The 14,047-nt window shown below is 43.2% G+C and overlaps 2 protein-coding genes across 2 annotated transcripts; one reads left to right on the forward strand and one right to left on the reverse strand.

Moving 5' to 3' along the window:
• Positions 1 to 2,907: 2,907 nt before the first annotated feature.
• Positions 2,908 to 8,414, forward strand: p2rx3a (purinergic receptor P2X, ligand-gated ion channel, 3a). The gene is made up of 12 exons (XM_070962952.1): positions 2,908 to 3,041; positions 3,716 to 3,851; positions 4,179 to 4,250; positions 4,673 to 4,742; positions 5,213 to 5,309; positions 5,426 to 5,503; positions 5,630 to 5,771; positions 6,426 to 6,562; positions 6,653 to 6,746; positions 7,441 to 7,506; positions 7,611 to 7,688; positions 7,835 to 8,414. The coding sequence occupies exons 1-12, from the start codon at positions 2,908 to 2,910 to the stop codon at positions 7,961 to 7,963; spliced, it is 1,233 nt and encodes a 410-aa protein (XP_070819053.1). The 3' UTR covers positions 7,964 to 8,414.
• Positions 8,415 to 10,164: 1,750 nt separating this feature from the next.
• Positions 10,165 to 13,649, reverse strand: LOC139330950 (A-kinase anchor protein 200). The gene is made up of 6 exons (XM_070962183.1): positions 12,615 to 13,649; positions 12,371 to 12,522; positions 11,337 to 11,757; positions 11,062 to 11,197; positions 10,731 to 10,945; positions 10,165 to 10,419 (listed from the first exon to the last, which is right to left on the reverse strand). Exons 1-6 carry the CDS (start codon positions 13,506 to 13,508, stop codon positions 10,174 to 10,176), a joined length of 2,064 nt encoding a protein of 687 aa, XP_070818284.1. The 5' UTR covers positions 13,509 to 13,649; the 3' UTR covers positions 10,165 to 10,173.
• Positions 13,650 to 14,047: the final 398 nt, after the last annotated feature.

Genomic DNA, 14,047 nt, shown 5'->3' on the forward strand with positions numbered 1-14,047 from the left:
TCATCTCAATGAGCCACAGTTCTCTTAAAAGCAGTGCAGCCAGACTGAAAACAAATACATTTGTATTAATACAAGGAAGTGCTGACCTCAACAAAACAGCTTTATAACTTAACTTCTATTTACTTTTAGTTTTGAGGTGGATCTATCTTGTCAGAGGTGCATATTGCATATTTACAATATTCAATTCATCCATCCATCCATTGTCTCTACCCGACTATCCCTTTTGGGGTTGCGGGGGGGGGGGGGGGCTGGAGCCTATCCCAGCTGTCATTGGGCGAAAGGCGGGGTACCGGAACCAGTCGCCCGTCGATTGCAGGGCAACATATATAGACAAACAACCATTCACGCTCACACCTAAGGACAATTTAGATGATGAGCATGTTTTTGGTCTGTGGGAGGAAGCCGGAGTGCCCGGAGAGAATCCACGCATGCACGGCCTTTCACACAGAAAGGCCCCGCCCGACCCGGGGATCGAACCAGCGACCTTCTTGCAGTGAGGCAGGCGCCCTACCTGCTGCTCCACCTTGCTGCCCCATATTCAATTCAGTTTTTTTGATATAGGGCCAAATCACAACAGAAGTTGTCTCAGGACACTTCCCATGTAGAGCTGTAGAGAGGGAGAGAGAGACAGACGGTTTTATCTTAGATTTTATTTTATCTCAGATTTCACTCCTCACAGTGTGGGATCCATGAATGCACAAACATCTGGGCCAAAATCCCCAAAGTCAGATTCATCCAGTGGGGAGCATGAATGTGGATGTGGAGTTGCATGGCAGTATTTCTCTTTGTACTGACTCTCGCTGCCTTCCTCCGAGCCAAAACTTTATATTTGTTTGGCAAATACGAGTGTAACTGCACCAGAGCTGACTGAGGGAGACTGCATAGGTTCTTCTTCACGTTGTGTGTTTATACGTGAGGCTGTGTTCACGTGATCTTGGGATGTTTGTGTGTTGGCATGCCCTAAACGCAGCGATCAAAGATGGATTGAGCATCACCGTGTTTACATGGAGCCTTTCCTGCTAAATGAAGATCACTTTCATGATGGTTTCCCCTTTCACAAAGAAAATCCATCCGGCAATCCTCCGCTCCTTGCGCGCATCCGTCCGTCCGCATCTCCAATCTGACAAACTGTTTCTTATATTGGTTTGTAAATGTATAGGTTTCACGGTATCATTGGCCATTACAGGAATGCTTGCATCTGTCTTCGTGATAAACGTTAGAGTCAGAAAGCGTGTGTGCGTGTTTGTACGTCTGAAGCGTGCATGTGTGTTCATGTGTGTCATGTGTTAGGTTACCATTAATTGACCACAAACATAATGGACCCACTTAAGAAATGACATGGTCTCCAGGCACATACATCTACACACACATACACACACACTGTCATTGCTTTATTACGTTATCTCCCTGATGCGAGAGGCTGATGTTGTCGGTGCTCGTGAGTGTATTGAGAAGTGGTCGTATCAAATGTCGCAATTATTGCACAGTTGTCAATAATGCCACTGTGAGTAATTTATCACAGTGCATTTAGACTCAAGCCTCTTATAGGCACCTCTAAGTATGGAATCAGATTTCTTTTTTTCTATACTGGCAATGCACAGAAATGGACAAAATGGCGTTCGTATTGAACGTTTGGATTTGTCGTTACGTTTTAAGTTCTAACAAAGTTTGAACAGCTTCTCTCAAGAAGCTGTGAACGGATCTCAGATGAACTTTGTCCTGATCAAAGTGTCCTCTGTCGTGTTAAAAATGGTCAGTAGTCTTCAGTTACATTTATTAAATACTCCTCTGACTTAACATTTATTTAGTTACATGTATTTAGAAAACATGGCGCTTCTTCATGAGGCAGAATAAATGTGAAAACACAATCAGTCGACAGTGGACGAACACATTTTCTCATCCTGGATCTTGACTAAATTGATATGCAGTGACTAAGAAGCAACCCAACTCATTTCCGGTCAGAGAAAATTGATCTGAACAAGGCTGATAAGATGAACAATTATTATATATAATCAATTTTACATACAAATGCAAAACACGTTCAAACATTTTTGATAAGGATCCCTTGAATTGTGACAGATTTATACTGAATGGGACCATGCATTGATACAAAGACTGAGCTCATCCTCAAATGATTAGCAAATTAGTACTTTTTCATGAACCATGAAACAGCTTCATATCAGGTGGAAATCTCACAAAAGACCCAGCTGATGTACAGTAGCAGTAAACTAATGTACTTGTCTTATTTAAGTGTTTAAGAAGGTGAAAACTAACCTTGTGACTGACTCTGTCCCTTTGTAGGAAGGCCTATTAAAGAGCCTCACTGTGAAACAAACCAATAAATAACCATAGCCTAAACTAAGCATCCATGAAGTGTCAAAAACCCACTGAGAGGATGTCAGAAATGTGTCTGGACCGAAATGGAAATGGATATATGGCATATCGATTAGAGTCCCTGAATAATCGTGTCTGTTTTCAGAAGTACACAGCTGGAATCAGCCAGAGATGGAGAGAGAAGAGGCGTGGGAGATGGGGATTTGTGGTGAAGAAGGCAAGAGAAAGAGGGAGGGATACTTTCGCATTTTCCTCTCCGTCGTTTGAGGAAAGAAAGGGGAGGTCCAATTTGTGTTATAAACCAATGAAACAAAGACAGTGAGGCAGAGGAGAGAGATAGTGAGGTCTGACCATCAAATATCTAATGAAGCAGATGAACACAGGCCACGCTGAGGAGTCAGAAACCGGGGGTGAAAATCACAACCGCATTTCTCTCATCGGCATCAGGACTGAGCTTCTTGAACAGGTTTACCGCCACACTTCTCTGAAGGCACCTGTTGAGACGGCACTTTTCCTCTCAGACTCAGAAGGACCCGACCCGCCGCGCTCCCTGACTGGTACTGACGAGCAGCCATGGGCTCGTTGGTGTGGGGCTGCATCACTGACTTCTTCACCTATGAGACCACCAAGTCTGTGGTGGTGAAGAGCTGGTCTGTGGGTATCATCAACCGGATCGTACAGCTGCTCATCATCGCGTACTTTGTCGGGTCAGTGATTTGTATTTGACTTCCATGTTTGTTGTTTGTATTGTTTTAGACTAAAGAGAAGTGAATGTGAAACTGCTCCTGACATGCTCAACATGCCCTTTACTGAATTGTCAAATAGCACATGCTTTGCTTCAATAAAAGTAGCACATTTAGAAAGGAAATACCGGGAGTGATCTGCAACAAAGGTCTGAAGCCAGAGTCCAGTAATGGATGTTGGAGTCAAATGATATTGATGTTGGATCAATGAAAATTTTAAAACTATTTTTTTTCTATGGAAAAAATCTGCAGACTTTTTTTGCACTGAAATTTCTTATATCATTTCTGCTGTACTAAAAGAGCAAGAGCATCATTTCCAGCTTTCTTGATAAGAAATACAGTCGCAGGAAAAGCGAAAAATTAAATTTTGTTATTATGGTGTCATCCAGGTGATTAAAAATGTCTTTCACATTAAGTGCCGCTGAGCAAAATTCCAGGTGTTGGGTCCAATTTTAGAAATTGTAACCGACATTTTTTTTCTTCTTTTTCGTGAAAACTAATTTTAAGGCTGAATTTGATATAAGAAAGAGTTGAAATGAGTGTTCGCAGTTCATTGTAGGCAGAAATGAGAGTCCTCATTTTCTCCTGAACTCTTGACCTGCTGTTCAGTCTTTCGCATTGTGTCCTTGGTCCTGCAGCTGGGTCTTCATCCACGAGAAAGCTTATCAGGTGACCGACACCGGCATCGAGTCCTCTGTGATGACCAAAGTAAAAGGCTTTGGCTACCATAACGGCCAAGTGATGGATGTGGCTGACTACGTCTTCCCCCAACAGGTGAGTGGCCCTGATAACACCTGGTTAACTCAGATATAAGCATGACCTCTGACTTTTGGTGCGACCGCTGCTTTCAAATATCTACCTTTTTGCATAGTGAAATGCTTTATCTGAAGTAAACAGACTACACACATAACCTCCTTAAGGTGGAATTCAAGCTTTGGTGGTTTGTGGTGTATGTGAAGCATCGGCAAGTCTGTGTGAGTCGATAATGTCAGTGTTAATCCAGCATTAGCATTTAGCATTTTTATGATACAATGCCCTACATGAGGCACATGTTGGCCTCTGTGTAGCATCACATAAACACACCGTTCTGCTGTGTTTCAGGGTGCAGGTGTGTTCTGCATCATGACCAAAGTCATCATCACCGAAAATCAGTTCCAAGGAAAATGCCCAGAGGTGAAGACACATTTAAGTATCTGGTTACCGATCAGTTTTAGTGGTTGTTCAGATTTTACTTATTACGTTTGAAGCACTTCATAAAAAGGACATGGTTAATTTATTTATCGTCTTACCACACAGGGTGGCATAATGAAATGCTAATTGCAGTCTGTGTTGTATGTTACTCACGATACAAAAATGTTAGAAATGGATGAATAAAGATGATGTCATAAGTTGGGCAGTTGAGGAACATCTTTTAAATCACTTCTGAAAACGTTTTTTAAAGCTTTTTACTAATCTTTGCTAATTTCTACTTTTGTGGTTAATGTCTAATCTGTTATACATGTTTATTTCACTGAAGGAAAGACTGAGAAAGCTGCTCATGCATAACTCTGATGTGTGTGTGTGTGTGTGTGTGTGTGTGTGTGTGTGTGTTTCAGTCTGTTAAGATGTTCAGCTGTGACACAGATAAAGAATGCCACAAGCATTTTGGTGCCATCCTTTCAAACGGTGAGTCTGACTCCTTCTTGTCACATCGGGACTGTAGGTGTTGTTACAGTCTTACCTGAACATGGAGCTCATTATCATTCTCCTCCAAACACAAAAAGACTGCAGAGGCCGAACACTCAATCAGTTTAACACGCAATAAGATCAGCAAACTGGAAAGGTCGGCCGCCTCCCTCCAACATCTCCAACTTTTACATTACTACAATCCTTCAGTCGAGTGGTTGACAGCCGGCCTGCAGTTCTGATGCTGCTCCACTGTCCACTGTCCACTGTCCACTGTCCACTGTCCACTGTCCAGTGTCCAGTGCAATGACCAGATTCGCTTCTATTTGCATAAGTTGTGTCTATTTATCTTTTCGATCTTTTATCTCAGTGAAGTCAGATTTTTCTGCTGCAGGGTAGTTAGAAAATGCAGAAAAAATTTATATAAATTCTTCTTGCAGTTATTCACTGTTTACTGTCTTCTACACCAGGAGTAATAACAGGCACTTGTCTTAAGCCCTCAAATGACTCCAAGGGTCAGTGTGAGATTGAAGGATGGTGTCCAGCCGAGAATGACAGCATCAAGATGTAAGATTAACACACACACACACACACAGATACGCCTGTGCACCAGATGACATTTCCCTTATTGAAAGCCTCAGTTGTTGTCCTCACTCCTCCTTCTCTGTGAACATCCTCCTCAGCTCACCGATGCTGGATGTGAACAACTTCACCATCTTCATCAAAAACAGCATTCGTTTTCCACTCTTCAATGTCACCAGGTAGGTCACACACAGACACACACACACACACACACACACACACATACACACACACATTTTCTAATTTCATTCATGGTAACTTAGTTGACTTATTTTTTTTTCCAACATGAAATCACTCTCTCTCAGAGGGAACTTCCCCTCCACAATGACGTCTAGCGACATCAAGAAATGTACCTACCATCCGGAGAAGAGCCCCTTCTGCCCCATCTTTCGTGTGGGGGACGTGCTGAACTACACTGGGCAGAACGTGGCTGGCCTGGCAGACAAGGTCCGTCTATCCTCGTTCCTCCTGCTTCTCCTCAAACTTTCCTTCATCCTCAAGGCTAAAATGCTGTAGCTGCACAGGAAGCTGCGCAGAAAGTGGCCGTTTTGTCAACATGTAGTGGAAGAGGAGGAGGGGCTGTGCTGTCATGAGGGACAAACCCAATTTGAAAAAGTTGAATAAGTTTTTAAACTCTGACCGACAAGCCGGAGGGCCAAAAACAGGAAACTGTTGTAGCTTATTATGCTGGTTTGCACCATTTATTTATTACACGTCCACGATTCAGTGTAAGATGTTCCACATAAGGTGAATGCTTTTCAGAGATCAGGTAACTGACCTTTAGCAAGCCTGTTAGCTTGAAAAAAGCTTTGTTTTCCCTCTTCAATAACTTTATTAAACAAAATTGTTTCCACTGGTCCACTAAGAGACAAGGAGTAAACAGAACAGTCAAGAAACAAGAGACAAGAGCACTATTGTGACTGACCAGCTGGTGCATCACTGAGCCTCTTGATCTGCTTCTTCTTCTCTCTTTTCCCTATGCTTCTTTCTGACTTGAGCTAGTTCTGGTTACTACAAGCCAAAGACTGAGCACACAAAAAGCAAGCAAAATTTACCCTCTCATATGCTCACCTCATTGTTACAGGTGTCCTTTTCTTTCAGGGTGGGGAAATAGGAATAAACATTCAGTGGAGGTGTAACCTGGACATGAACATTGAGAATTGCGTCCCCAAGTACTCTTTCACTCGACTTGACGCACCATTTGCCAAGAACGCCGTCTCCAAAGGCTACAACTTCAGGTAGTGAGGCTGATTTTTCCTCTGGATGTCGACTCAGTCTTTTCGTGCCTTCTCAAACATTGGTCACTTTTTTCTTGTCTTTGAATCCAGGTTTGCAAAATATTACAAGACAGAGAATGGAACTGATTTCCGGACACTTCACAAAGCGTATGCAATCCGCTTTGATGTTATGGTCACTGGCAACGTGAGTTGTGTGAAATTGTAGCGAACTGGGAATTGGTGTGTGCATGTATCCATTATGTCTATTTTTAAACTTCAGTTTTTGGAGATTGCAACACTGAAAACATGTTTAAATACATCCTTTAAGGTTATGTAGTGCCATGAATTGTTTCACACTGGATAGTGTGGACAGTGTTACTGTCATTTGCTGAAAGAATTAATCTCTTTAAAGGAATAGTTTGATGTTTTGGCAAATCCACCTTTTTGGTTTCTTGCAGAGATTTAGATGAGAACATCAATTCTCAGATCTGTAATATGTAGCTGGAGCCAGTAGTCGTTTAGCTTAGCTTAGCACAAGCACTGAAACAGGTTGAAACAGCTAGCCTAGCCCACACATAACCCCCTGTAAAACCATCTTGTAATTTATTCATTTATTTTATTTTATTTTTCAAAATGTAACATGTTAATTACTGATCTTAAGGGGTGCTGATGGAGTTTGTTACCTTAGGAGACAGGCGAACTGTTTCTCCCCTTCCAGTCTTCACGCTGAGCTAAGCTAACCGTTTGTACACTTTTCAACAAACACTTTTCAACAAACAAGTTGTGCAGAACACATTTAAAAAGTGAAATACAAGTTTTATTTAATTTTGTAGAGAGAGCACTTCTGTCTGGAGCTGTTACCTCAGCTGACTCCGTCTCTTCCTGCCTATTTCTTTCAGGCTGGAAAGTTTGACACAATCCCAACGCTGATCAACTTGGTCGCTGCCTTCACCTCCGTTGGACTGGTAGGAGTTTCTGATCCGGCTAAAGATAGAAAGTGTATTTGTCTTCTTCCTGTCAGCTTTCATAACACTTTTTTTTTTTTTTTTTTTTTCATCTGTGTCTTCAGGGTACGGTTCTCTGTGATGTTATCTTACTGAATTTCTTGAAAGGGGCAGATCAGTACAAAGCCAAGAAGTTTGAAGAGGTAAAGCAGGTTTTTTCTGTTTGTCTTTTGCTTTTTAAATACATCTGCATACATTTCCAGACACTGACGTCAGAGTGGCTTTGAGCACAGCTGTGAGCGTTTCTGTAAGACCTTTATCCCATATTTTCTTTTTTTTGTCCATCCAGGTGTCAGAGGCTCAGATCGCAGCATCCCTTGCTCAGAGCCCAGACAGCCAGCTGTCACTCAAACCAGGTATCAAGAGCTCGTACGACTCTGGATCCATTTCCCTCGATACGTGTGACCAACCAATCTGACTGGTCTGACAATCTGAAGAACTGGGCATCCCTCTTTCTCTCTCTTTCTCTCCCCCTTATTGCCTCGCAAGAGATTCATTATGTCTTTTCTGGTTGCCAGGGTCCTGCAGTCAGTTTTAATTTGCCAGGTCTATGAAACTGTGTAAAGGAGGACAACAGTGCTGCCAGGGGAAAAGAACTGAGGCCTTGTAGCTGCGAACAATAACTGGCAGACTGGAGCCTCCTGGTTAGTTCCCCTAAAAAAGGTTCAACTCTTCACCATTTACATACAGTTAAGTTCAAACTACAGTCATTAAACTCAGAGGGAAGCATCCTGTAGTAAAAATGTTATTTTATTGTAAGCAGTTTCATTTTACAAGACATTTTATGGCGTCTTAACTCCAATAAACTGCAACCTCCTGTTTGTCAGCCAAAATATTAAAGCTGAATAAATCCCCTTCTCGTTTTCACTTAGCTTTGCTCAAACGAGCCAAGAATTGGAAAATATGTTCAACACACACACACACAACAAAAAAAAAACAGTGCTGAGAATAAACTTATTTGCGTAACATTTTGAGCATTTCTCTTTCTTGTTGTGTTCACGCACTCACCGACTGCCCTTTGTCTCTGTCCTGCACAAATAAAAGCGCTGAAGAGTCCCTTAATGGTGACATGGTTGATAATGGTGTGTGTGTGTTGTGGGAGGGGACAGCAGTGAGGTAAATGTGTGTGTGGTTTGAGGTTTACAAATGGACCATTATTAGACTCCTTCTGGGCGATGACGCACAGTAGGCAATGTTACTGGACAGACTAATGGACTAATGCAAGTCTTTTTTTTGTGTGTGGACAATCCAAAATGAGTTTAAAATTATCTGTATTTCTCCGGTCCACTCCCACACTTTCATCTCAAGCATTTAGCTAATTCTCTCTCTTTTTGCTCTCTTTCTCACCCACATACTGCACATTTCAGTGCCTCCTCACCCCTCCTCGCTCTGTTCCCCCTGTTTCATGAAAAACTGACCAAGGCACTAATAGATGAGCTAAAGAGCTTCTTAATGGCTCTGACAGTGATTTACGAGAGAAGATAGCTGTGAAGGGAGGCCACAGAGGAACTGACAGCAGTTAGCCACCAAGTTTGATGTACTAATTTAATTACACAAATCGATATAATGCATAGAAAGGAAATGACAGGATATGATACACAGTGCCATGAGGTGCTCTATCTCTCCCAAGGATGTACCTCGATTCACTCTGTAGCTCATCTGTGGACAGAATGAACTCATAGTTTTGAAGTTTTTTGACTACTAGAACAGCATTTGGAGGCAAAGCAAGACTGGATGTGTGTGCCACTGAGACAGCAAGATATCAAAATATGGTTTCAAGAGTTGAGCAGACAGCTGCGGACTCTCAGAAACCACTGCTGTTCTGCAGCCGCCACTGCTTCAGCTCTAACTATCTCTTCTCCTCCTCTGGGGTTTAATTTCCAGGATGGCCGGACATTGAGCCATTACCAAGAGACAGAGGGACACTCACAAGAGACCAGAGTGTAGTTTGCTGCCGTACAGTGTGAGACAGGAGGAGGAGGAGGAGGAGGAAGAGGAGGAGGACATCAACACAATCTGTCTGATAAAAGCTGGTGGAAGAATATTTACTCCAGTAACCAAATCAGCTTAAAAGCAGCTGATGCCACACTGGCAGTATATAATCCAGTCTAAGTAGACAGACAGAGAAGAGAGCATGGACAAAAACGGATGAATTAAAACTGAGTCATAAAAGTCATCGTCCTTGTGAGGTGAAGAAATCAGACTTGTTGCTACTGAACCTCTGGTGCAGCTGGAGAAGTCTGCTGTGCCAGTTTGATCAGTTTTCCCTACAACAACTGCTGCTGAAGCGCTGAGAAGCAAAGCAGCGTTGCAGGTGTAGATGGTTGTGGTTGCGAAGGCTTGAAATAGTCTCGACACGGTGGTGGGACGAGGAGCAACGGGACACCGAGAAGTGCATCAGGTGTCCAAACAGAAATCCAGTCTGCAAACTTTCCGTGTGCACTGCAGAACACGCTCATCTTAAGTCTTAAAATCACACCTCTCACAGAAGAGGTGTGGTGATGATGCAGTTAAAGCAGATGAAACTGCTTCTGAGATGAGCCATCTCACCTGATCTCATTTATTTTTCATTCGTCATTTGTCCTAAGACAAGTCTGTCAGACTTAATGCTCATTTTTTGCAGTTTGACTATCTGTGCTTCCTCCCTGTGTTCCTCCTCTTCAGAGCCAGTATCCAGGCAGGGAGAGCAGGCCGCCGTGCTGGTGCTACCTCCTCCATCACTGCCTGCTCCACCTCACCCTCCTGCTCTACCACAGAGTCCTCCTCTGCTCCTGTATCCTCCTCTGAGTCTGTAGCATCCAGATCCAGCTGTGGGGGCACTATGGTGACCACCCCCTCTGAAAAGTGAACACGGCGGTTGTCCTCGACTCGCCTCTGATCCAGAGTACGATGAAAGGAATAAAGAAGGAAAGATGAACAGAAAAGAGCAAAGAAAGAAAATGATTTACTTTCAGCATTCTGAAGCGTTCTATTTAACGTTCATTGCTCAAACAGTAAATTCGATATATATGAGGAAAGAATAATGAATGAATAGTTATATGAGTTTAAATTAAGCATTTCTTTCTTTGATTCTGCTTAGAATTAGTATGCAGAATGGACTTCTGTCACATTCATACTGTGTCGATGGCATTTTTACATTTTATACCACAAGGGGGCAGTGTTATAAACAATTTTTTTTAACTTACCCTTTTTGTCATTATTTCTACTGAGGACTCTGAATCCTGGGATATGGAGTGTTTGAGGACACCCTTGGGTGTATGAGCAAAAGGAGCAAAGGAAGATGGACTGAGAGGTGGAGGAGGAGAGTTCAGAGTGTATAAAGGTATGACGTTATCATGTGATTCTCCTGTCTCCTCCATCACGTAGCTGCTTGTTGGACCCAGTGAGGATATGGACCCCCCTGTAAGACAAGATGCAAGAGAATTGAATTTTTTAATGTTAGCCCTGTTTGTCAGCTACAACTATATGTGATTGTCACTAAATATGTGATTATGCAGCGTAATAAGTTGCTCTGACCTCTGTCTGCCTCTTTTGCGTCACTCATTGTCTCTGTTGGAAGCCTCTCGGCTCTCCTCTCAGCAGGCTGGTGCTGTCTCTTCCGGTTCAGGTGGGCTCTGCTCTTCAGCAGTGAGTTGTTCAGAATATCTGCAGGCTGCAAATACAGACAACAGGGTGAAGTGCTTACATGTGTTTTCATGTTCGTGTTGATGGTTTAGTAAAGACATCCATTTTGTCAATGTGGAGAGGATGAACATGAGAAAACTTAAAATCCAGTGGAGTAAGCATGTAACCTTTGCAGAGGACAGAGGCGTCAGTTGCTGTCCTGGTCCATCTGATTGGATGTGTCCCTGCTCCATTGGTTCTAACCGGTCAGCCTCTCTGCGAATGTGCTGCTGTTGTTCTTCTGAAACGTCCATGCTGACAGGTCGGAAAGCATCAGGTGATATTTGTGCCATGCTTAAATCTGAAACTGGTGATGCCTCCGTGCCCCTGAAGCTCCACTGGTTGTTCACACCACCTTGGTGGTTTGAAATCACAGGTGACTGACTGCTATCATGAGGTTTCGGTGGGATTTTGAGTTCTTCTGATGGCCTCTGATTGGTTGAGGTGGCTGATTGGTTTGGGTTTAGGAACATGGCCCACTCTTGACCCGTGACGATCTCCTCCAGTAAGCTAAATGAACCCAGGCTAAAGTCAAAGTCACCAGTAGACCTGGCACAAGAGAAGACATTCTGTCAGTTCAAAGCTGTACCAGCATACCATCAGCTAAGCAGAGAGCTGTCTCAGAGGTCTTCACAGCCTGTGCAACACCCAGCACCCTTGTTCATATGAAGATAAATCTGGTGATTTTCTATATTTTTCTTACTGTAAACAAATAAAACAACAAAACAAACTATTCATTTAACCTATTAACAAGTACTGTCTGTGTCACCAAAGCCTGATCTTACTCCTCTGTACCATAGAGCTCCCTGTTTTCTAAACATCTGAACACTTCTTCCACCAGTGGTTTTGTTGATGTTCATTTTGCAATGTGAAAGTGACTGAATGATGGCTGATGACAGACGCTGTCAGTGACAAGGGTGTGTTTGGCACATCAGACCAGACATCGGAGAGAACAAATATCTACGCAAACTAATTCCATAACTGCAGTTGGAAATGTCTCAGAAATACCTCACATATTGTACCCGTGTTGCTTCACGGCTGAATGACAAATAAAAAAAAAAAGAATGGAAAATGACTGAGAGCTTTTAGCCTGTGTCATACTCAATTCAGTACTGGTGTGGGTGTATTTTTGTATTTTTAGCATAATTTCTTGGTTTAATACCTCGTATATCCTTCATTAGTGCCGTCTTCCGTGCCTGTCAGAGGGGTTTGACTGGGATCACTGCTGTCCCGTGAATAGATGCTCCTTCCTTCCTCCTTATCTGATGTGTTGATGAGAGTTTCTGCTGGAAAAAGCTGGTTTTGAGGTGAAATCTGTGAAGAAAACAAGTTGCAGTTTCATCTGAAGATGTTTGTTTTTTAATGTTGACAACAGAAAATAAGCATCGTCACATTGAACTACTTACTTCAATCCCTTGCTCACTCTTCTGTTCTTCTTCTTTTCCCTTTTTGCCAAAACTCCCCGGCCTGTCCCTCCATCTCTCCTTGATCTTCTGAGTCCATCTTCTTGTTCTGTTCTCAGACGATCGCTGTTTTCTTCTCGAGTTGCTGTTTGTTGACTTTTGGTCAGTCAAGACAATCTGCATGTCTTTGCTTTGTGCTGAAGCTCCAAATCCTCCATTTCCCACATGGACGGCTTTATCCTCTTGACTTCCCGTGTTAAGATTTGCATGTGAGGGCTTTGAGGACCACGAATAGACTTTGGGTTTAAAACCCCGGTCATAGTCCTGATTCTGTCCCATGCTTGTTGCAGCATCTTTATTACTAGGGGTGTGCCTCGTCGTTGCAGGACTGTGAAAATTCACGCTCTCCCTATCAGTCCTCTCAAAGGAAGTGATATCAGCATCCTTAAGTGATTGAGCAGGAAACAGCCTCCCTGTTCCTGTTGGGGTGATCCCAGGCTTTGCGGCCTGTCCCAGCACCCTCTTCTCACCCGTGCCACCATCAGTATTGTCTCTGTGGTTGGGGAAGGAAATGAGACCCCTGTCCACGTCAGAGCCGAAACCTGGTTGTGTTATTACCCCACCTTTGAGGCCACAGTTACTGTCCGCTGCAGATATCCCAAACTCTTTCGAGGGTATACCATTAGTATAAACCTCAAAGCCATTTGCAGGACTGTTGTTCACTTTCTGGAGGTTGGGGGCTCCTTTCTCTCCACCTTGCCCCCATGTGGAAGCACCTGTGACAGGTGCAGGTGTGTGCAGCAATGCCTGGCCCTCTCTTCCTGTCTGGAGCTTCAGTCTCTGCAGCATGGACTGCAGCAAGGCCTGAGTGTCTGGTGGATTCCCTGACTGAGACATCTAGGAGCAGAACTGCTGTGGATCAAATCCAGAAGACACAGAAAAGCTTGACAACAATGAGTGTGTGTAAACACTCTGATGTAGTCCATGAAACCAGGATGGATACCACACAGGCTTACGTAATGAGTTGCTTTAAAAAGAAACTGGAGACCATGACTTTGTATGATTCACGTCACCCCTTTGTCCAACGTTTGCTGTTCCTCTTTTTTTGTATTCCAATCTTTTTCTGTTATCTTCTTAATAGTTTCTCGTGACAAGTATGAAGACAAGACAATCTCTTAAGGTTTTTACTTCCTCAGATTGGATACAAAATCTTCTTTTTCTCGGCTCGTCATACTGCTTCCACTCCTCCATAATCCTCATAAGTTTCAGCAGCACTCTGACTCGTCTCCTCGTGTCTTTTCAAGGTCTAGCTCTTTCACCAAATGCGCATGGTTTCAGGAAACAAAGGTTGTTTTAGTCACACCTCTTTAGAAACAGTCACCAGTGAAGGGAGGAGAGACGGCAGCGTTCCTCAGATCTGACACACTGAAGCAGAC

This window comes from Chaetodon trifascialis, chromosome 5 (genome assembly GCF_039877785.1).
Source record: "Chaetodon trifascialis isolate fChaTrf1 chromosome 5, fChaTrf1.hap1, whole genome shotgun sequence".
NCBI lineage: Eukaryota > Metazoa > Chordata > Actinopteri > Chaetodontiformes > Chaetodontidae > Chaetodon > Chaetodon trifascialis.